Genomic DNA, 22,037 nt, shown 5'->3' on the forward strand with positions numbered 1-22,037 from the left:
TTGTATTTTTCAACTCCAGAGTTTCTATGTGGTTCCTTTTGTAATTTATATCTCTTTATTGATATTCTTCATTTGGTGAGACATTGTTCTCATGGGTCTCTTTTGAATTTGATTTCTTTTAGCTCTTTGAGCATATATGAAATAGTTGATTTAAAGTTTTGTCTGCCTAATGCTCAGGCTTCATTAGGGGCTGTTTCTATTATTTTTCTCTGTATATGGGTCAAACTTTCTTGTTTCTTTGTGTACCTTATAATTTTTTGTTGAAAACTGGACATTTTGAATATTATACTGCAGCAACTTTGTTTTTTTTTTTTTTTTTTTGAGACAGAGTCTTACTCTATTGCTCAGGCTGGAGTGCAGTGTGCAGTGGTGTGATCTCGATTCATTGCAGCCTCCACCTCCCCAGTTCAAGTGAGTCTCGTGCCTCAGCCTCATGAACTACAGGCACCCACCACCAGGCCTGGCTAATTTTTGTGTTTTTAGTAGAGATAGGGTTTCACCATGTTGGCTCGGTTGGTCTTGAACTCCTGACCTCAGGTGATCCACCTGCCTCAGCCTCCCAAAGTGCTGGGATTACAGGCATGAGCCACTGTGCCTGGCATAATGCAGCAACTTTGAAAATCAGGTTGTACACCTCCCCAGGTTTTACTGTTGCTGCTTATTTTAGCATTTATTTGTGGTTTGTTAGTATCTTTTATAAACTACTTTTTTATGTTATGGTAAAATATACACAAGATAAAATTTACCATTTTATCCATTTCAAGTATGGTTCAGTGACATTACATGCATTTACATTGTGTAATAATCACATCTCCAGAACTTTTTCTTCACTGCAAACTGAAACTTTGAACCAGTTAAATAAAGCCCCATTCTGCCCTCTTCATAGCCCCTGGAAACCACCATTCTACTTCCTTTCTCCATGAATTTGACTACTCTAGGTACCTCATACAAGTTAAACTAATTTTGTAAAGTTTGTAATCTTTGTTGTATATGGCCACATAAGTCTCTGTTCTGTCAGATTAGAAAAAAATACAAACCGAGGAAGAAAAATACATACAGAAATAAGGAATTATCTTCCAGTCTTTGCAGACTGGCTTTCTGTGTGTGTTAGGTATGCCTGTAACACCCAGCCAGGCAGTTTATATCTCTGCCTTAGCTGAGCAGAAAGTCAGCCAGAGGTGGAAGTTTAGGGCCTTCTTAGGTCTTTTCTGAGCATGTTCCCAGCTCTGGGCATGGATGTGGCCTTCTGGATTCCCAGGAATTTGTGAGAGTTTTTCAAAGCCCTTATTCAGATTGTCCATTGTTTGCCTGAACTGTTATCCCTTGCCCCAAGTGATACTGATAATATATTTGCCTTCAAATTTTTTCTTTTCTTTTCTTTCTTTCTTTCTTTGTGTGTGTGTGTGTGTGTGTGTGTGTGTGTGTGTGTGTGTGTGTGTGTGACGAGTTTTGCTCTTGTTTCCCAGGCTGGAGTACAATAGCGCTATCTTGGCTCACCGCAACCTCTGCCTCCTGGGTTCAAGCAATTCTCCTGCCTCAGCCTCCCAAGTAGCTGCGATTACAGGCATGCACCATCACACCCAGCTAATTTTTGTATTTTTAGTAGAGATGGGGTTTCTCCATGTTGGTCAGGCTAGTCTCGAACTCCCAACCTCAGGTGATCTGCCCCCTCAGCCTTCCAAAGTGCTGGGATTACAGGCGTGAGCCACCATGCCCAGTCCAAATGTTTTCAATAAATACTCTACCTGCCCCTCTACCAACATTCCCCCACCAACACCTGCCCAAGGCAGGTGTCCTACCCTTGGGAGAGTTCTGAGATAAAATAAGGCAAACAAGTCCTTGAGCCTTCAGGGAGCCACCAAACAGGTCAAAGCAAACAGATAACAATTCTTCGAGAATAAGGTCTGTGCTGCTACCTCTGATACTACGAATCAGTACCAGGAATGTGGGCTATTGTACAGTAGGGGATGGTACCAGGGTAAGTTAAAATAAAATGTCACAAAAGTCTCTTACTGAGATTCAGCTGTTTTTTCTTAATTAAGCATTCCCCTGATTGTGGTAAGGTCTTGGTGACATTCCAGATTTTCGAATAAATTGTTTCTGACAGCTCTTGCCACCTTATTTGTTGCTTTTGTGGAAGTACAGACTTTTGAAGTTCCCCACTCTGCCATTTTTGTTGATGTTGCTCCTCCTCATTCTTTTAAAAGTTATTATGAAACCGCATAGAATTCCAAATTCTAATGGATGGAGATTTGTCATTTATTTAACCAGTCCTTTATTGATGATGATTTGTTTTCAATTTTTACTACCAACTGTTCTTCTAGGAATAACTTTGGATTATTTTGCATGTGTGCAATTAAATCTATAGGAAAAATTGCAGAAGTTGGTATTGCTGCAAGAGTATATGCATTTTGTAATTTTTGAAGCTATTGCCAAATTTGTTATATTACTTTACACCTCCATTATTATTATTATTATTTTGAGACAGAGTCTCAGTCTGTCACCCAGGCTGGAGTGTTGTGGTGCAATCTTGGCTTACTGCAACTTCTGCCTCCTGGGTTCAAGCGATTCTCCTGCCTCAGCCTCCCAAGTAGCTGGGATTACAGGCACCTGCCACCATGCCTGGCTAATTTTTGTATTTTAGTAGAGACAGGGTTTCACCATGATGGTCAGGCTGGTCTCGAGCTCCTGACCTCAAAGGATTCACCTGCCTTGGCCTCCTAAAGTGCTGGGATTACAGGCATGAGCCACTGCACCCAGCCTCTACACTTCCATTATAAGAGTCCTGTATCTCCACAGTCTTGTCAGCAGAATGCGTTTTCAAATTTCTATACTTTTGTCAATCTAATAAATGGAAAACAGTATTTCAGTGTGGTTTTAATTTCTATGCTATTCTGAGTGAAACTGAGGATCTTTTATATTTTTAAGAGACACTTACCCAGGTATGGTGGCTCACACCTGTAATCCCAGCACTTTGGGAGGCCAAGGAGGGTGGATCATGAGGTCAGGAGTTCGAGACCAGCTTGATAAACATGGTGAAACTCCGTCTCTACTAAAAAAAAATACATATATATTAGCTGGGTGTGGTGGTGGGCACCTGTAACCCCAGCTACTCCAGAGGCTGGGACATGAGAATCGCTTGAACCCAGGAGGCGGAGGTTGCAGTGAACCGAGGTCGTGCCATTGCACTCTAGCCTGGTGACAAGAGCAAAACTCCGTCTCAAAAAAAAAAAAAAAAAAAAAAAAGACACTTGCATTTCCTTTTCCATGAACTTTCTGACATATACTTTAACAATTTTAACTTGACTGTAGTTTTTCCATATGTTTTTCTGGGAGCTGTTTACATATTAGTGTGATCTCACTTTAAATACAGGACAATTAATCTCAACTAGGTATTTGCGTTGCCCAGCAATGCTACTGTTTTACTGTTTTCCTAAAACATTAGTCAGTTTATTCACCTGTGCTCCTAAGTATTTCATAATTTCTCCTTTCTCTTCAAACTTCTAACAACTTTTCTTCCATATTCACTTTCACCTTATGTTCTATTTCACTGCAAAATATATCAATGCTCTTCAGCCAAAGTCCAGGAGAACCATAGCTGTAGTTAGACAACATTGTGTTGATTGACTCATTGCAATGAGGGTGAAAAAACACCATGGAGAACCATGAGGACATCTCAGTGAAAGGGTGTTAGAAAGATCTTACTACAGGATTTGGGTTTGTGTTCAGTGATTTTGCGAGGAGGATTCAAGAAGTGGAGCTTTGTCCCAGATTACATATTGTCAATAAGATGTTATTCTGATTGGGTATCTTAATGCATCTTATCTAGAAGGTAGGTGGAATAAAGTGAAGCTAAAGCTATGATTGGGAAAAAGGCAGCAGTCAGTCATATTAGTTAGCATAGGGACATAGTCATTTCTGTGGTTCGAACAATGTTCCCATTTTTGTCTGTGTTTAGACATGATTACACAGTGGCCTTCTTTTTGTCTTATTCTATCATGATCATACAGTGGTCTTGCTTAATATTGGTGTTCTGTGACGTTTTTTATGTTTAACAGAACACAGTTTATGCAAAGTTTTGCAGAATGAGGATGTAAACCTGTCTTTTATTGATTATCTTATTAATTTGTCCTTTAGCATGTCATATATATTTAAGAAATATGCTCATGGCCAGGTGCGGTGGCTCACGCCTGTAATCTCAGTACTTTGGGAGGTTGTGGCTGGTGGATCACTTGAGGCCAGGAGTTTGAGACCAGCCTGGCCAACATGGTGAAAGCCCATCTCTACTAAAAATACAAAAATTAGCCGGGCATGGTGGTGGGCGCCTGTAGTCCCAGCTACTCAGGAGGCTGAGGCAGGAGAATTGCTTAAACCTGGGAGGCAGAGGTTACAGTGAGTCAAGATTGTGCCACTGCACTCCAGTCTGGGTGACAGAACGAGACTCTGTCTCAAAAAAACAAAAACAAAACAAAACAAAAAAAGAAATACACTCAGTGTCTGACATTTTGTGGAACTGGATTCAACTCTTTTCCATCTCTTCAACTTTACATTATGATTTTTAAATATACGTAAACAGTAAAAGAATAACTGAATAGTAGTATACCCTCCACTTAGGTCCAATAATTAACGTTTTGCTATTTTGTTTTCTCTGTGTATTCATCTTCGTGGAAGCATCTGGAAGCAAGTTGCAGACATGGTCATACTTCACTCCTAAATACTTTTAATTTTTTTTTTTACATCCCGACGGATAACAGGGGACTCCTAAATATATTAGTGTGAGTTTTCTAATATTAAAGACACCCTGCAACATAGCCACAAATTATTATTATTATTATTTATTATTATTATTTGAGACAGAGTTTCACTCTTGTTGCCCAGGCTGGAGTGCAATGGCGTGATCTCGGCTCCCTGCAACCTCCACTTCCCAGGTTCAAGCGATTCTCCTGCCTCAGCCTCCCAAGTAGCTGAGATTACAGGCACTCGCAACCACGCCCGACTAATACTTGTATTTTTAGTAGAGACAGAGTTTCACCACATTGGCCAGGTTGGTCTCAAACTCCTGACCTCAGGTGATCCTCCCACCTCAGCCTCCCAAAGTGCTGGGATTACAGGCACGAGCCACCACGCCCAGCTGCCAAAAATTAATTATCCATAAATGAATATCCATAAATGTATCCATAAATCATTAATTATCCTGTAACATCAACTCTAATAGACATCTCATATTCACTATTCCTCAATTATTCTAGAATGTCTTCCCTCCCTCCCTCCCTTCCTTCTTTCCTTCCTTCCTTCCTTCCCTCTCTCTCTCTTTCTTTCTCTCTCTGTCTCTCTTTTCTGGAGATGGGGCCCCTCTATGTTGCCCAGGCTGGTCTTGAACTCCTGGACACAAGCAACCCTCCCACCTTAGTTTCCCAAAGTTCTGGAATTACATGAGTTAGCCACTGTGCCTGGCTTAGAATGTCTTTTTTATAGCTGTTTGGTTGGGAACTCTGAACCCCAGATATCTGAGACAGGTCTCAGTTAATTTAGAAAATTTATTTTGCGAAGGTTAAGGACACACCTCTGACACAGTCTCAGGAAGTCCCAGTGACATGTGTCCAAGGTGGCTGCGGTACAGCTTGCTTTTATATATTTTGGGCAGACCTAATACATCAATCAATACATGTAAGATTTACATTGTTTCAATCTGGAAGGGGAGACAACTCCAAGGGGAGAAGGAGGAACTTTCAGGTCGTTGGTACATAAAAAATTATTCTGATTTGCAATTGGTTGAAAGAGTTATTATTGACTGGGAGCTATGGCTTACACGCGTAATCCCAGCACTTTGGGAGGCCGAAGGGAGCAGACTGCTTGAGTTCAGGAGTTCGAGACCAGCCTGGGCAAGATGGCGAAACCCTGTCTCAACAAACAAACAAGTAGTTAAGCATGGTGGCACACGCCAGTAGTCCCAGCTACTCGAGAGGCTGAGGTGGGAGGATTGGTTGAGTCCAGGAGGTGGAGGTTGCAGTGAGCAGAGATTGCGCCACTGCACTCCAGCTGGGCTAACAGAGCCAGAACCTGTCTCAAAAAAAAAAAAAAAAAAAAAAAAAAGAGTTATTGTCAGTAGAAAGGAATGTCTGGGTTACGATAAGGGGTTGTGGAGACCAAGGTTTTATCATGCAGATGCAGCCTCCAAGTAGCAGGCGTCCGAGGGAATAGATGATAAATATTTCTTACCAGACTTAAGGTCTGTGTTGATGTTCATGAGGCATGTCCAATCCCCTCTTTCATCATGGCCTGAACTAGATTTTCAGGTTAAATCTGGAATGCTCCTGGCCAAGAGGAGGGGCCCATTTGGATGGCTGCGGGGGCCTTAGCATTTTATTTTTGGTTTACAGAACCAAGAATCTGCAGTACTTAACAGCAGTTAATCAGTAACTTCAATCCTTTATTAGAAGGAACAAGAGTTTCTCGGCCGGGCGCAGGGGCTCACGTCTGTAATCCCAGCACTTTGGAAGGCGGAGGCTAGCGGATTGCCTGAGATAGGGAGTTCGAGACCAGCCTGACCGACATGATGAAACCTCGTCTCTACTAAAAATACAAAAATTAGACGGGCGTGGTGGCAGGCGCCTGTTATCACAGCTACTCGGGAGGCTGAGACAGGAGAATCGCTTGAACTGGGAGGCGGAGGTTGCATTTAGCCGAGACGGGGCCTTGGCACTCCATCCAGCCTGAGGAACAAGAGCGAAACTCCGTCCCAAAAAAAAGAAAAGAAAAGAAAAAAAAGTTTCCCGAGCAATTCACTTTTCGCACATTGGAGCAGGGTACGCCCTCTCCTGGGAGGCACAGTAGTTTGAGGTTGGGAATAGGGAAGGCTCACTGTGACCCTTAGAAAGACAAGCCTCCAGGCTAACCCAGTAACACCCATCGTCAGGAATCCTTCACGGCCGCCGGAGGGCGCAAGGAGTTGCGGCTGGAAGTACTCGGAGGGCCGGCGGAGGAGGCGCGCAGAGCCTGTAGCTCGCAGCGCGCGCTGGAGGTGCGCGCGGGGCGGTGCGCGCGGGGCGGTGCGCGCGGGGCGGTGCGCGCGGGGCGGTGCGCGCGGGGCGGTGCCGCGCGGCGGAGGGAGCCGCGATGGAGGGCGCTCCGACTGTCCGCCAGGTAAGCGGGCCTTGCTGGGGCAGGTTCCCATCTGTGGCTTTACCCGACTTTCTCTCACGGTGATTGCTTGAACCTTCTCAGATTACAGTTAATCCCTCCCTTCCCTTTTCTTCGTGCTCTTTGGAGTAATACGGAAAGTTGTTACCGAGGAAACGGTTTCCTGTGCCTCTGCGAGCCGTTTCCCTACGGGCGGTGGTGGGGACATTTGCTTCCCTGTGGGCGTTGAGGGCTTGAATTTGGTCCGGAAATGTCCTGGTGCGGATGTCTCAGCCCCAGGCCCCATGGTCGTGATTCTGACCCACTGTCACGTTTTTCCAGCCTTGCCCCCTTCCTTTCATTCTCAGCCCTGTTGCAAGGGTCCGGATAGTTTAAATCACTGTGCTGTCAGCCAAGTTTTTGATTTCAACTAATCTAGTTTTATTTGTTTACTACCTTATTTGACAAAACGGAAAGCGTGCTTATTAATATTCAGGATGAAACCCCGCTTTTGTTGGACGGGCGCCTGCGTTTCTGAACACCGTCCTCCTTCTACATTGGTTTGTGTGTATGTATTTTACTTTTAGAGAACTGCGGTCAGTGCTATATCTTCTGAAGAGCGTTATAGTTTACAGATTGGTGGAGGTACACAAATGTTGAATGAACAAATGAATGAGTGTTATTTCACTTGATTTGAAAAACATTACTATGAAATAGTCAAGCTGGATATTCATGAACCCAATCAGTCACTGATTCAGTTATGTCCCTGGCACTGGGTGTTCGGGATTAGATGGTGATTAACACAGACATGATCCCTGCTCTCAATAAGCTTATTGTCTAGAATAGAGATAAAATAATTTCCTCTATTGTAGAGTTAAGGAACAGATGTACAGAGATTGACTTTGCTAAGGACCACACAGCTAATAAGTCAGAGAGACAGGAATCTACTGTAGCCACCCCAGAAAGCCAGAATGGACCCCCACCCCAAGTTTGATTCAGGTGTAGAAACTGATGATGCCACACACACACCATGAGGGTGGAGTGTGGTGGCGCAATCTCGGCTCACTACAAGCTCTGCCTCCCGGGTTCACGCCATTCTCCTGCCTCAGCCTCCCCAGTAGCTGGAACTATAGGCATCCGCCACCACACCTGGCTAATTTTTTGTGTTTTTAGTAGAGACGAGGTTTCACCGTGTTAGCCAGGATGGTCTTGAACTCCTGACCTCATGATCTGCCCGCCTCGGCCTCCCAAAATGCTGGGATTACAGGCTTGAGCCACCACCGTGCCCGGCCCTGAAAAAGTCTTTTACTTACATAATTAAGGTCTCTGGGGAGAGCAAGACAGGCCTCTCAAGCAGCACTAAAATGGCTTAAGAGAGCCGCAGGAAAAAACTGGTTCCAGGTCTTTTTTTCTGGTTAGGGTTAGGGAGTGGGGCCAGGGTGAGAGGTCCTGTATGCAGACAGGGGATTACTTGAATTTCTCACCCAAGATGAAGAGAGGAGCACCCAGGCTTTCTTATTAGCTTACCCAGATGAGGTACAGAAGAGGAAGAAGGAGGGTGAGGCAAACAAAGTAGACTGAGACTTGTGATAATTCACCCTTGATGTTTGATGACTGACATGCACCATTTGAATTTGAATTTGAATTTAAGTCAGCCATTGTGGCCCAGTGCAGTGGCTCATGCCTGTAATTCTAGCACTTTGGGAGGCCAAGGCAGAAAGAAGTATCGCTTGAGGACAGGAATTTGAGACCAGCCTGGGCAAAGACCCTGTATCTACTAAAAAAAAAAAAAAATTAACTGGGTATGATTGTGTGGCGCCTGTAGTCCTAGTACTTGGGAGGCTGAAGATAGGAAGTGATAGGAAAGATCACTTGAGCACAGGAGGTTGAGACTGCAGTGACCCCTGTTTGTGCCATTGCACTCCAGCCTGGGTGACAGAGACCAAATTATTTTCAGAAATTTAACCAAGATGGTAGGCCCTACACGATGTGTGGCACAATGGCCCATCCTCCTTTTGTGAGCTCCTTTGTGAGTATGTCAAAAGACTGTCCTCAGGGGAGGATGTCATCAATGGAATGTTATACTTGTGCTCCTGGAGAAAATTTGATGCAGTTAAGATCTTTCCTGTAAAGGTTGTGTATGATGGCAAGACTGCGTACTCTATATGGTTAGCCAGGTAAGGAGATATTATGTCTCTCTGGAGGTGAAGACCAACTATGGCTGAGGAGGTGTTGAAAGAGACACTGAACAGAACATATTAGCCAAATCTATCACAGCAAAATATTTACTAGTTGTGGACTGAATAGTCAGTAATTTCAATAATATTGGGTATAGGGGCCTTCCTGGGTAAAATGACATCATCGAGGATGCAGTAATGAACCATGAGGTACCATTCATTCTTATCAAGTTTAACAGGCCAAACTGGGCTGTTAAATGGAGAAGCAGTAGGGATAATTACTTTCACAAAGTACTTCTTTCTTTCTTTTTTTTTTTTGTGAGACAGAGTCTTGCTCTGTCACCCAGGCTGGAGTGCAGTGGCACAATCTCAGCTCACCGCAACCTCCACCTCCCGAGTTCAAGCAATTCTCCTGCCTCAGCCTCCCAAGTAGCTGGGATTACAGGCATGTACCACTACACCCAGCTAATTTTTGTATTTTTTTTTTAGTTGAGACGGAGTTTTACCATGTTGGTCAGGCTGGTCTCGAACTCCTGACCTCGTGATCCACCTGGCTTGGCCTCCCAAAGTGCTGAGATTACAGGTGTGAGCTACCGTGCCTGGCTGAAGTAGGTCTTACATAACAAGTTTCAGTCCTTGAAGGCCCTGTTTTGTTTTATATTGGGTTGTATAATTTTAACTGGGCATTGAGAGTGGTGGTCCATGGGGTCTCACTGTTTTGCTTATTTTGAGACAGAGTCTTGCTCTGTCACCTGGGCTGAAGTACAATGATGCAATCACAACTTACTGTGATCTCCAACTCTTGGACTCAGGCAGTCCTCCCACCTCAGCCTCCCAAGTAGCTAGGACTACATGTGTGTACCACTATGCCAGGCTAATCTTTAAATTTTTTGTAGAGAGGGGGCCTTGCTATATTGCCCAGCTTGTTCTCCATACTCTTGGCCTGAAGTGATCCTCCTGCCTCAGTCTGCCAAAATGTTGGGATTATACGTGTGAGCCAACATACCCAGCCTGTTGTCCCACTTCTTTGAAAGCCAATTTGTAAGCTCTAAAGACTTGATTTAAATTTAGTTTATTACTAATTGGGTCAGAGTGTCCATGGCCACAATAGGATATTTCAGGGCAATGTATACCACCATCATGGAGTATTTAGGCAAAGGAATAGTTCTGATGGTTAAAGTGAGGCATACCTACTTGTTGTCTATTTTATGTTGAATAACTCCTAAGATTGTAGGGGATACCTTGTTTAAATTTAGTGGGAACTCTAGGTATAACTGTAATTTGAGACCCAATATTGATTAAAGCCATGAAGATTTGCCAATTGCTGCATTTTAGCCGATGTTGAAGTTAACTTAGAACCTATGTTGTAGAGGCACAAAAGCCAGTCTTTTATCTTTTATTATATAAATTATTTTAAATTCTGTATGTTTCATTAGATCAGTTTATGGACTTCAGTTTCAGTTTTTTGTTTTTGTTTTTGTTTTGCTGTTGTATGTTTTCTCCCCTTCTATCCATGTTTGTTGGTTTCTCCCTCTCTTTTTGGAGGTTACTGGATATACTTCAGGTGGAGGAGGTCTTCTCTACCCTCTCATGTTTACAAATTTCTTTCTCCAGAGAGCCTCAAATCAGTATCATCATGGTTAGGGGCTTCCCCCATGGCAATGGTTATTTATAGGGTTTAAGAACCTCAAGTTTGGCCAGGTGCAGTGGCTCATGCCTTTAATCCTAGCACTTTGGGAGGCTTAGGCGGGCCGATCACATGAGGTCAGGAGTTTGTGACCAGCCTGGCCAACATGGTGAAACCCCATCTCTACTAAAAATTCAAAAATTAGCCAGGTGAGGTGGTGCACACTTGTAATCCCAGCTACTCGGGAGACTGAGGTAGGAAAATTGCTTGAACCTGGGAGGTAGAGGTTGCAGTGAGCCGAGATCGCGCCACTGCACTCGAGCCTGGGCGACAGAGCAAGACTGTCTCAAAAAAAAAAAAAAAAAAAAAAAAAAGAACCTCAAGCTCTCAAGCTTAAGTGGAGCAGCAGCAGCAGAGGTATTTAAGGATCCTGGTCCACCATACGCTGTGTTTTTGTTGTTGTTGTTGTTGTTGTTGTTTGTTTGTTTGAGACAGGGTTTTGCTTTGCCGGCCAGGCTGGAGTGCTGTAGCGTGATCATGGCTTACTACAGTCTTGACCTGCCAGGCTCAGGCAATCCTCCCATCTCAGCCTCCTGAACAGCTGGGACCATAGGCGCGTGCCACCATGCCTGGCAAATTTTTTGATATTTTTTATAGAGACAGGGTCTCACTGTGTTGCCCAGGCTGGTCTCAAACTCCTGGGCTCAAGAGATCCTCCTGCCTCAGCCTCCCAGAGTGCTGGGATTATAGGCATGAGTCACTGTGCCTGGCCCATATGCTTTTATAATGGCTACTCCTCCTTACTCCCCTATTCCATATTCTCTTTTTTCTTTTTTTTAACTCCCTGATGAGTGCTCTTACTTGAGCAATTACCCGATGGGCCCGTGTTTTTTTGAGACAGAGTCTGGCTCTGTCACCCAGGCTGGCATGCAGTGGTGTGATCTCGGCTCACTGCAACCTCCTCCTCCTGGGTTCAAGCAATTCTACTGCCTCAGCTTCTGAGTAGCTGGGACTACAGGCCAGCTAATTTTTTGTATTTTTAGCAGAGACAGGGTTTCATTATATTGGCCAGGCTGGTCTTGAACTCCTGGCCTCAAGTGATCCCAAAGTGTTGGGATTACAGGCATGAGCCACCTCGCACAGCTGGCACATCTTATTCGTTTGTTTAAACACCATTGTTTGTATAAATCAGAGCTTATTTACTAATTTCTCTATTGATGGACAGTGAGGTTATTTCCACTTTCATAGTATTAACAAACATTCTTGACTCTATGTGTATATTAAATTGCTGCGTTGCAGTATATGTCTATCTTCTTTCCTACTGGGCATTGCAAATTGTTCTCCAAAATAGTTGTACAAATGGGCACTCCCATTAAATTGTATTTTTATTATTTATTGTTCCTCTAGCAGACTGGGCACTTCTAGAGACGGAGGACTTTGTTTTATTCATCTTTGCATCCCTAGTGCCAACCAAACTACCTAGCAAATAATAGTAGTTGGAAAATCTTTGTTGCATGTATAAATGTATGAACTTGGCTGGGTGAGGTGGCTCATGCTTATAATCCCAGCATTTCTGGAGGCTGAGGTAGGAAGATTGCTTTGGCCCAGGAGTTCAAGGCTGCAGTGAGCTATGATTGGGCCATTACACTCCAGTCTGGGTGAAAGAGTGAGACCCTGTCTCTAAAGAAAATAAAATAAGAATAAAAAATAAATAAAAATAAATATATAACTATATGAACTATTGAAGCAAATACATATTTATTACTGTCTTCGAAACATTTAAATATTGCCCTTTTAAAATTAATGTATATGTTGTGAACATTAACTTTTTTCTTTTTAAAATGGCCATTTCTCAATAAATAATTTACATAGTTTGATATTTGTTTCCAGGTGATGAATGAAGGGGATTCAAGCCTTGCCACCGAGTTACAGGAAGATGTAGAGGAAAATCCTAGTCCAACTGTGGAAGAGAATAATGTGGTAGTTAAAAAACAGGGGCCAAATTTACATAATTGGAGTGGTGACTGGAGCTTTTGGGTAATTTCTTTTTTTACCTCTTTATTTTAATCTTGAATACAAATTTTCTTTAAATCTGCAAGGAGTCATATAGTATTTGTAAAATTTCCTTCTTAGCTTCTAGATTTTAGATGTTTGAGTTTTAGTCCAAAGTCCCAAAGACATTTCTGATTATTCTCTCCTTTGACCACTAGAATGCACTGTTGTCTGGTTCAATGGAATGGAATTAATCTGCTTCAATTTCCTTGTGTGAAAACTACACCACAGAAGTGGATTCCACTAACACTGTAGCTCACTGTATTGTCAAGAGACTAACGTTATATAGAAACCAGATTTCTAAATGTTACTGAGAAGCCAGCTATTTTGTATAATTTTGATTTAAAAAATTCATTCCTGTACCTAAAGAAAGTTTAGCAATGTTCAACCTGTAGTGCATAATGACTATAAGATGGTTTTAAAGTTAGAATCTACATATTCTGTTTCCATTGTGTTCACTCGGTTGTGTAATCTGGATGTGCTTCAGGTTTCCCCATTGTAAAATGAGACTACTGCTTGTTGATTAGGCACGTTAAGATCTTAGAGTCTTTTTGGAAAAAAAAAACACTTCTGTATGTTACAAATGCTAACATTTATCATATTAAAGGACTCATTCTAAATCTAGCAATTCCTATGAGAGTTATGAACGATTTGATAGAATCTGGTATGATACAACTATAAGTGAAAATTATGTAGGATGGTAAAGCATGTATAGTTCCAATTAGTTCATTAGAAAGCTGATCTCTTGGCTGGGCACAATAGCTCATGCCTGTAATCCCAGCATTTTGAGAGGCTGAGGTGGGCAGATTACTTGAGCCCAGGAGTTTGAGACCAGCCTGGGTAACATGGCAAAACCCAGTCTCTACAAACAAACAAACAAAAATTAGCCAGGCCTGGTGGCACATGCCTACAGGCTACATCCCAGCTACTCAGGAGGCTGAGGTGGGAGGATCACCTGAGCCTGGGAAATTGAGGCTGCATTGAGCCATGATCACGCCACTGCCCTCCAGCCTGGGTAACAGAGAGAGAATCTGTCTCAAAAAAAAAAAAAAAAAATCTCATCTTTTGAGGATTAGGTATCCTTGGTAGCAGATTTTCTTGTAATTTTAGAGTAGGCTAAAAAAAGATTCATTAACAGGTTATAAAGATTAGTACAAGTACCATCATTCTGTTCATAATTAGCAGTTCAGTTCATTGGAATCTTAACTGTTCAGTTCATTGGAATGAACTGTTCAGTTCATTGAATGAACAGTTCAGTTCATTGGAATCTTAAGATTCAGTTATTGAATCTTAACGTGACTAAAAGGTTTTGATTTCCTATTAAGAAACGTGACATCATAAGTTTTTTTGAAATATTTTCTAAGGAAAATGTTTAATTGCTAAGAAATATACAAAAATAACAATACATCCTAAAAATAATGTCATCTCTATTGACTGTATTATTTTTGGTCACATTTAGAAAAGGTTTATGACAATATTGTAGTATTATGACCTTTCTGCACTAATTTTTTTTTTTGAGGCAGAGTTTCGCTCTTGTCACCCAGGCCGGAGTGCAATGGTGCGATCTCCAGTCATTGCAACCTCTGCCTCCTGGGTTCAAGTGATTCTCCAGCCTCAGCCTCCCAAGTAGCTGGGATTACAGGCACCTGTCACCACACCCAGCTAATTTTGTATTTTTAGTAGAGACGGGGTTTCATCACGTTGGCCAGGCTGGTCTTGAACTCCCGACCTCAGGTGATCCGCCTGCCTCGGCCTCCCAGAGTGCTGGGATTACAGGCATGAGCCACTGCACCCGGCCTCTGCACTAATTTTTTTTATAGCTTATGTTTTAGATTGGGGAACCTTCATAGGTTTAAGGACTATCTACAGGGCTAGTTACTGTGGTTACTATTGACAGACTTAAAGCAAGAAAAATGGTAATGCAATAAAAGGAAAAAGCAAAGGAATGAGATAATTTAGAAATAGGAGAGAAAAAAAGAGGGATGTGTTCTAGATCCTTGCTACTAAAGGTATCGTATGGGGGCCAGCAGATTTGGCATCATCTGCTGGCAATGCAGAATCTTGGGCCCAACCTCAGACTTACTGGATCACAATCTTCATTTTTCACAAGATTTTTAGGTGATTTACATTTAAATTAAAGTTTGAGAAGCACTGATTTAGAGTGTCAGAGGTTTACTTTGGCTCAGTTTGGGCCCCTAAGCTGATTGCAAACACTTTATTTTAAGGACGTTGTATATGAATTCACATAGAATAGACCTAAAGAGAAGTACAGTATCTCATAAGTTTTACAGACTTTTCTACAGGTCAGTTACCCAGACACCAGAACGGTCAACAACTCAGAAGCAAATAAAAACAAAAAAAAGACCCCACGTAGCTAAATCAGAGTTCACGCTGATATATCGGGTAATAGGAGAGATCCTCAAATCTTCATTTGGTGTTTCTTTAATATATTTTTTGCTATATTTTTTATAAGCTTAAATAAACTGAATAGGATATTGAAGGTAGGGAAATTAGTTGATAATAACACATAGATACCAGCAAGAAATGATAGCAGAAACTTGAAAAAAGTGAAGAAACCCAGACCTTTTTTTTTTACTTTTTAATTTTTTTACTGATAGCTCTTATTCTCTTTCATCATTCAAGTTTGTTCAAAACATTACAAGAGGCATGAAAGGAAAAATAATTGCATTTTTAAAACTCAGTCTGTCCAAAATATAACATATGAAACCATGCTGTTATATCTTAGGCAATAAAAGCATTCAAAGTTAATTTGATATCAAAGTTCAAGATGAAGACTAACCTCAAAGTATGGCATGTGCAATGAAACCTGGACCTTTTAATGTGGAGGCCAAAGCTCTGTGCGGCTAAGTTGACTCTAAATAGTGCTGTAGCTGGTAGAAATGGTGTTTTAAAAGTCTGGAAAATAAATAATTCATTTTTTCTCTGCCATTTAAAATCCATCAACATCTACCACAACTCTAGCATGTTGCTGTTGTTTTCTTCATTCTCCCCCAAATAAAGTAGGTATTGAAGAAAAACAAATATGATGGGGAGTTCACTGAGGGGTCTAAAATTAACACAAGGAAGACAAGCCAGGCATTGTAGCACATGCCTGTAGTCCCAGCTGCTCAGGAGGCCTAAGAAAGGGGATCACTCGAACCCAGGAGTTTGAATCCAGCCTAGGCAATATAGTGAGATCCTGTCTCTAAAACAAACAAATGAAAATAAAACAAAACACAAGGAAGACAAGTAGCATAACAGGAATGTATTCATAAAGCACATGACCTGGTACATAAGCAAATAATTAGGGATGTCAGAGCCATTTCACTGGAATACCCAAGGAATCTGGAGTTGTGCTTTTTCACTTTAGAGAGGTTTCTAGCAAAAGAATGGATAACTTTAAAAAGTAGTGGTATTTAAAGAGTTAAGCTACAGGGATCTGGGAAGTTCACTAATGTAGAATAATTAATATGATCTAGCCTGGCTAAATCAGTTGTTCCACAGTAGTGAATTTAGAGGGCAGCATGATGTAATTGAACACATTGGAGACTGGGAACAAAACATCTGGAATAGAGTCTCTGCTCTGCATCTGGTGATTTCAGAGTGTGGTCATCTTGAGTATGTTACATAACCTGTCTCACCTCAGTTACCTCACCTATAAAATCAGGGATTGGGTCATGGTATTACAACACTAGTCTGTCTTGAATTAGTAGTAACCTCATGCTGTTTAACAGATTGGCTAATAAGTGCCTTTCTGACAGTAAGACTAATTTAAATAATAAGAATTAACTCTCCATGGCTATTGATAGTGAGCAACAGCTTCAGATTTTCAGATTTTCTATTTCAATTCTGTAGTATAAAGATAAGAATCTTAGTTGTTGTATTTGTTTTATTTTTTTATTTTAAAATATTGGGCCAGACATTGTGGCTCATGCTTATAATCCCAGCGCTTTGGGAGGCCAGGGTGGGAGGACCACTTGAGGCCAGGAGTTTGAGACCAACCTGAGCAACATAGTAAGACCCCTGTCTCAACAAAACAAAATAAAAAGTAGCTGGCTGTGGTGGCTTGCACCTGTAGTCCCAGCCACTTGGGAGGCTGACATGGAAGGATTGCTTGAGTCCAGGATTTGAGGTTATGGTGCGCTGTGATCATGCCACTGCACTCCAGGCTAGGCGACAGAGAGAGACACTGTCTCAATAAAATAAAATAAAATATTTAATTCTAGTATGTGAGAAATGAGTTTTATTATTACCTTTTAAACCCTAATGAAACAATAAAAATTATGTGAAATGATGAAGTGAAATTTAAAATAATGGCAAATATTTATGCTTTTGCCCATTATCTTAGTAAAAACATATATAACAAAATGTAAAACAAACAAGCAACCAAAAAACCCTTAAAACAAAAGACTTACTTTCTTCTTGGCTAGAGTAATAGTTTATTCCATGTGGATTAAGATCCCAGAGGCAAGGCAGACAAAGATCTGCAGCAGATGCATTTATTTAGTGCAACTTCTTTTAGTGATACAGAGTAAGCAACTTTTGGGAGTAGAAAATAGCCTTTGAGATTATTCATTGTGTGCAGAAGATGACATACTTACCTGGGATTTTTTAATAGAAGTAATAGTGCTTTGGATAAGGTAGTTAATATTAAATATTCTTTTGTGCTTTGATATTTCATTAATATTAAGTTCTTTAAAAATATTTGTCAATTGTATATACTTACTTTTTTTTTTTTTTTTGCTGTAAGTTTATTCAATGGAAAATAATACTCTCCAGTTTTACTGAGGTGGCTGACCACGTCCACGACCAAATCTGCCTTAAAACTGGAATTCGGTTGCTGACCCAGCCCCAGCCTTGACTTTCTTGTTGGCACCAGGGGGCATAGCACTCCGTCTGTAGGTATCTCTGTCGGCTTCCCCTTTTGTGAGTCTTGCAGGTCGCTCGCCCTCCAGACCTTTAGGCCAAGGCCTGCCAGTCTCTGGACAGCTGCAGCGTAGGGTGGCAGGCACAATCTCTGGGGCAGATGAAGATAATCACGGAGATACTGGATGCCCTCATTAGTAAGGTACCAGTAGAAATGTCTCCAGGCAAACTGTACCTTCACGTAGCCTCGGGACTTGAGAGACTGCATGGCCTTCATGACATGAAGGTTGGGCACATTCTTGTCTGCCAGCTCGGGTGCTTAGGCATGTGGACGTCCTTCTTGGCCACCATGACTCCCTCCTTAAAAAGGAGTTCATAAATGGCAATGCGGTTCTTCTTAGGCATCAACATCTCCGTGGCTATAGGGTCCGGGGCTGGGGCTGGAAAGGCTATATTTACTTTTTTTATTTTTTTATTTTTTTATTTTTATTTTTTTTAGATGGAGTCTTGCTCTGTCACCCAGGCTGGAGTGCAGTGGCATGATCTCGGCTCATTGCAAACTCTGCCTCCCGGGTTCACACCATTCTCCTGCCTCAGCCTCCCGAGTAGCTGGAACTACAGGCGTGTGCCACCACGCCCGGCTAATTTTTTGTATTTTTAGTAGAGACAGGGTTTCATCATGTTAGCCAGATGGTCTCGATCTCCTGACCTTGTGATCTGCCTGCCTCAGCCTCCCAAAGTGCTGGGATTACAGGCGTGAGCCACTGCACCCGGCCTATACTTCAATAGCAGATTTAGCTAATCGTTGTATTTTTAAACTGGAGGGATTTGTAAAGTTTTCTGAAATGCATAACTAAAATTAAGTTTGCTCAGGGGTCCTTTGTGTGTTCCTCTTTGAATAATTGTTTATTTGAAAATCTTGAAAACTATGCATAAAGAAGATAGGAAATCTCAGATTCCTCAGGTCTTTGATTTAGGAAGGGAAGTAGAAAAAAAGATGGAGTAGGAGAATTTTAAAAAAGATTAGAGTTTGAATTGATTATTTCTTTTATTTTTTTATTTTAAAACATTTTAAGAATAAACAGATTTTCAAGCATTATCTACATATATGCAAATAATAACTAGTATACTTAGGTTTTAATAGAAAATATTTATATTTGAATTTTTCTAGATAATAGTCAAGATTTCTTTCATTTTTTTTTTTTTTTTTGAGATGGTCTCACTCTGTTGCCCAGGCTGGAGTGCAGCGCCGTGATCTCAGCTCATTGCAGCCTCCGCCTCCTGGGTTCAAGTGATTCTCCTGCCTCAGCCTCCTGAGTAGCTGGGACTACAGGTGCACGCCAACAGCTGAGCTAATTTTTGTATTTTTAGTAGAGATGGGGTTTCACCATGTGAGCCAGGCTGGTCTCAAGCTCCTGACCTCAGGTGATCCATCCACCTCAGCCTCCCAAAGTGCTGGGATTGCAGGCCTGAACCACTGTGCCTGGCCAAGTTTTCTTTAACTGTGCAAAAAATCAGAAGTCTTTATTCTGTACTTTATTTATTTATTTATTTGAGGCACAGTCTCACTCTGTCAGCCGGGCTGGAGTGCAGTGGCATGATCTCGGCTCACTGCAACCTCCGCCTCCTGGGCTCAAGCGATTCTCGTGCCTCAGCCTCCTGAGTAGCTGGGATGAGAGGTGCGTACCACCACTCTCGGTCTATTCTGTACTTTATCAGTAACTTATCCTACTCACATTATTTACAGGTAAATTTTTCTACTTAGAAATGGGGGATAAAACTGATTTTTTTTTTTGCCACAAATCTGATTTAGACATACATAGTAAGGATTAATTAATGTTGTACTATTAAAAAAAAATCTCAAGAGGATTAATTAGTATGTTTGTAACATACTTTGGCAACTGGGGAGAATAGGTTTCCTGTAATCATGTTGTCCTCCACAACAACATGTCTTGAGTTTATTCAAGCTTATAAAGGATATTTCAGATTTTTACTTTGGTGACTGATAAAAAAGAATAAACTCATTTTCTAATTTATGTTGGATTAAAAAAACATTTTATCCAATTTGAAAAATTTTAAGTATAGTTAGATACTGCTCGATAAACCTAGATATCTTTTAACAGTTTTAGGTTTAATTGTAAAGGAATAAAAACCAACACTTCTGGCAATACAAGAAGGGGACTATTTAAATGCTCTTCTGCTAAGGGCACCTGGCAATGCTGGATGAAATATTTCAAACTTTTTTGTAATAATGCATGTCTTGGCTCACAAAACAGCGAGGGAAATATACCTAAGGGGTAAAAAAAAAAAAAAGAGGGAACTGATTACCAGAGTTGTAAGCCCATGAGCTAATGCTGAGGTACCCCTGAGGAATTTGCTCAGCTTTAATGGCTATGTTGTGATAGGAGATAGGAGATAGCACCTTGAACTTGTATGAGCTGGAACTGAGAACTCTTTATAAAGCCTGACTCCCATACCCTCTGTGAAATACAGATGAAAAGAATCCACTACATCCACAGGTTGAAGACAAGGAAACTTGTCTGTCTAAGCCAGGGCTTAGGGTGGGAGTAGGGGTAGTTTCTCCTGAGAATATGTAACTATAATCCATCTCTAACTGTAGTCCATCTCTCATGAAATTTTGGGGCTTGGATTTAGTACTCTGTAAGTGAGCAGAGATTCAATAAATAGCGTATTTGACCCTCCAAAACTTCAGATAATAAAACTATTATACCAAATAAAGACTACAAAAGTCATATGATATTGTAAGGACAATAGAAGGAATTAAAAGTAGTATAAATGGATAGGAAATTCTCAAGAACACCAGGCAGATTTGAAAAAATAATCAAATACAACTTCTAGAAATGAAAAATATGGTCACTGAAATAATCGTAATTAAAGAATGCAGTGGGCTTGGGAAATGGCAACTAAAGAGAGATCAGTAAACTGAAAGATATATACGTATTAGGAAATTCCTCAAATTGTATCACTGAGAGATAAAGAAAGTATGAAAGAGAGCAGTTTAAGATGTAAAGGGAATAGTAGAGAAGTCCGCTACGAATCTTATAGCAGTTTCAGAAGATGAACACAGAGAATGAGCAAGAGGCAATATTCAAAGAGAATGTGCATGAAAGATTTTCACTCAAGTTGAAGGGCTTCATAATCAGGAATTGCAGTGAGCTGCGCATGGATAAATTAAGGAGCATGTGAGCAGAGACATTATTATCTTAAAAGTGGCAAAGGTAGATATACATGAATTAAGAAAGGAATGGTCTTATTTATTCATTTATTAGAGTGTCTTCTATGCACGAGAATGTTCTAAGTGAACAGGACAGCCTCTCTACCACTCTGGATCTGACAACAGAATGGGAGCCGGACAGCATATAACTAACCAAATGTACTATGTCAGGTAGTGATAGAAGCTATGAAGACAACAAAAGAATGTAAAGGTATAGAGAATAACATGGAAGGGAGTAGCATTTTTAATTAGGATGGTCAGGAATAGCTTCTCTGAGGAAGTGCCATTAGAGAGAGGCTTAAATGGTGGGGGCGGGTGAGAGAAGGAGAACACCAGTGAATTCTGGAAGGGAAGGGAAAGCGCAGTGGTGTTCTATGGAAAGGCTCTGAGGCTGGAATGAGATTGGCTTGCTTGACAAATAGCCTGCTGAAGGGATTGATGTGGTGAGTGAGGGAACAAGAAAGATCAGGGATAATTATTCCTAGGTTTCTGGTCAGTGCAACTGGGTACATGGGAGTGCCATTTAGGGGAAGAAAAGACTGAGGGAGAAGTAGGTTCTGGCATGTGGGGAAATCAAGAGTTTTTTTTTTTTTTTGTAATTGAGTTGGCAATGCGTGTTTGATATATGGATAGAAAGGTCAGGTGTGCTATTGAATATACTACTCAAATCTTAGGGGAGAGATTGGAGCCAGAAGTAAATTGAGAAGTTTCAAGTAGGCATGATACTTAAAGACAGACTTATGAAGACTGGATGAGATCACTTAGGGAGAAAATATGGATAGAGAAGAGAAGTGGACTCTCCAATGTTCAAAACTTCAGGTGGTGGAGCAGAAAGTGGCAAAAAAGCCTGAGGTTTGGTTAAGAGATAGAAGAAAATCTTAAAAAGCGTGGTGTCCTCAAAGGCAAGTGAAGGAAGCCTTTCAAAGACAATGATCTACTGTGTTAGGTTGAGTTAGGTGCA

The 22,037-nt window shown here is 41.3% G+C and overlaps 1 protein-coding gene and 1 pseudogene across 1 annotated transcript in view; one reads left to right on the forward strand and one right to left on the reverse strand.

Moving 5' to 3' along the window:
• Positions 1-7,060: 7,060 nt before the first annotated feature.
• The window catches only part of GRAMD1C (GRAM domain containing 1C), a 106,479-nt gene continuing 91,502 nt past the window's right edge, over positions 7,061-22,037 (forward strand). The window contains exons 1-2 of the mRNA XM_054483008.2: positions 7,061-7,143; positions 12,814-12,960. Coding sequence (XP_054338983.1) covers positions 7,117-7,143; positions 12,814-12,960 — 174 coding nt within the window. The 5' untranslated portion in view covers positions 7,061-7,116. The remainder of the gene's footprint in view (positions 7,144-12,813; positions 12,961-22,037) is intronic.
• LOC129033885 (small ribosomal subunit protein eS10-like) lies at positions 17,757-18,284 on the reverse strand (annotated as a pseudogene).

The sequence above is a fragment of the Pongo pygmaeus genome, chromosome 2, assembly GCF_028885625.2.
Source record: "Pongo pygmaeus isolate AG05252 chromosome 2, NHGRI_mPonPyg2-v2.0_pri, whole genome shotgun sequence".
NCBI lineage: Eukaryota > Metazoa > Chordata > Mammalia > Primates > Hominidae > Pongo > Pongo pygmaeus.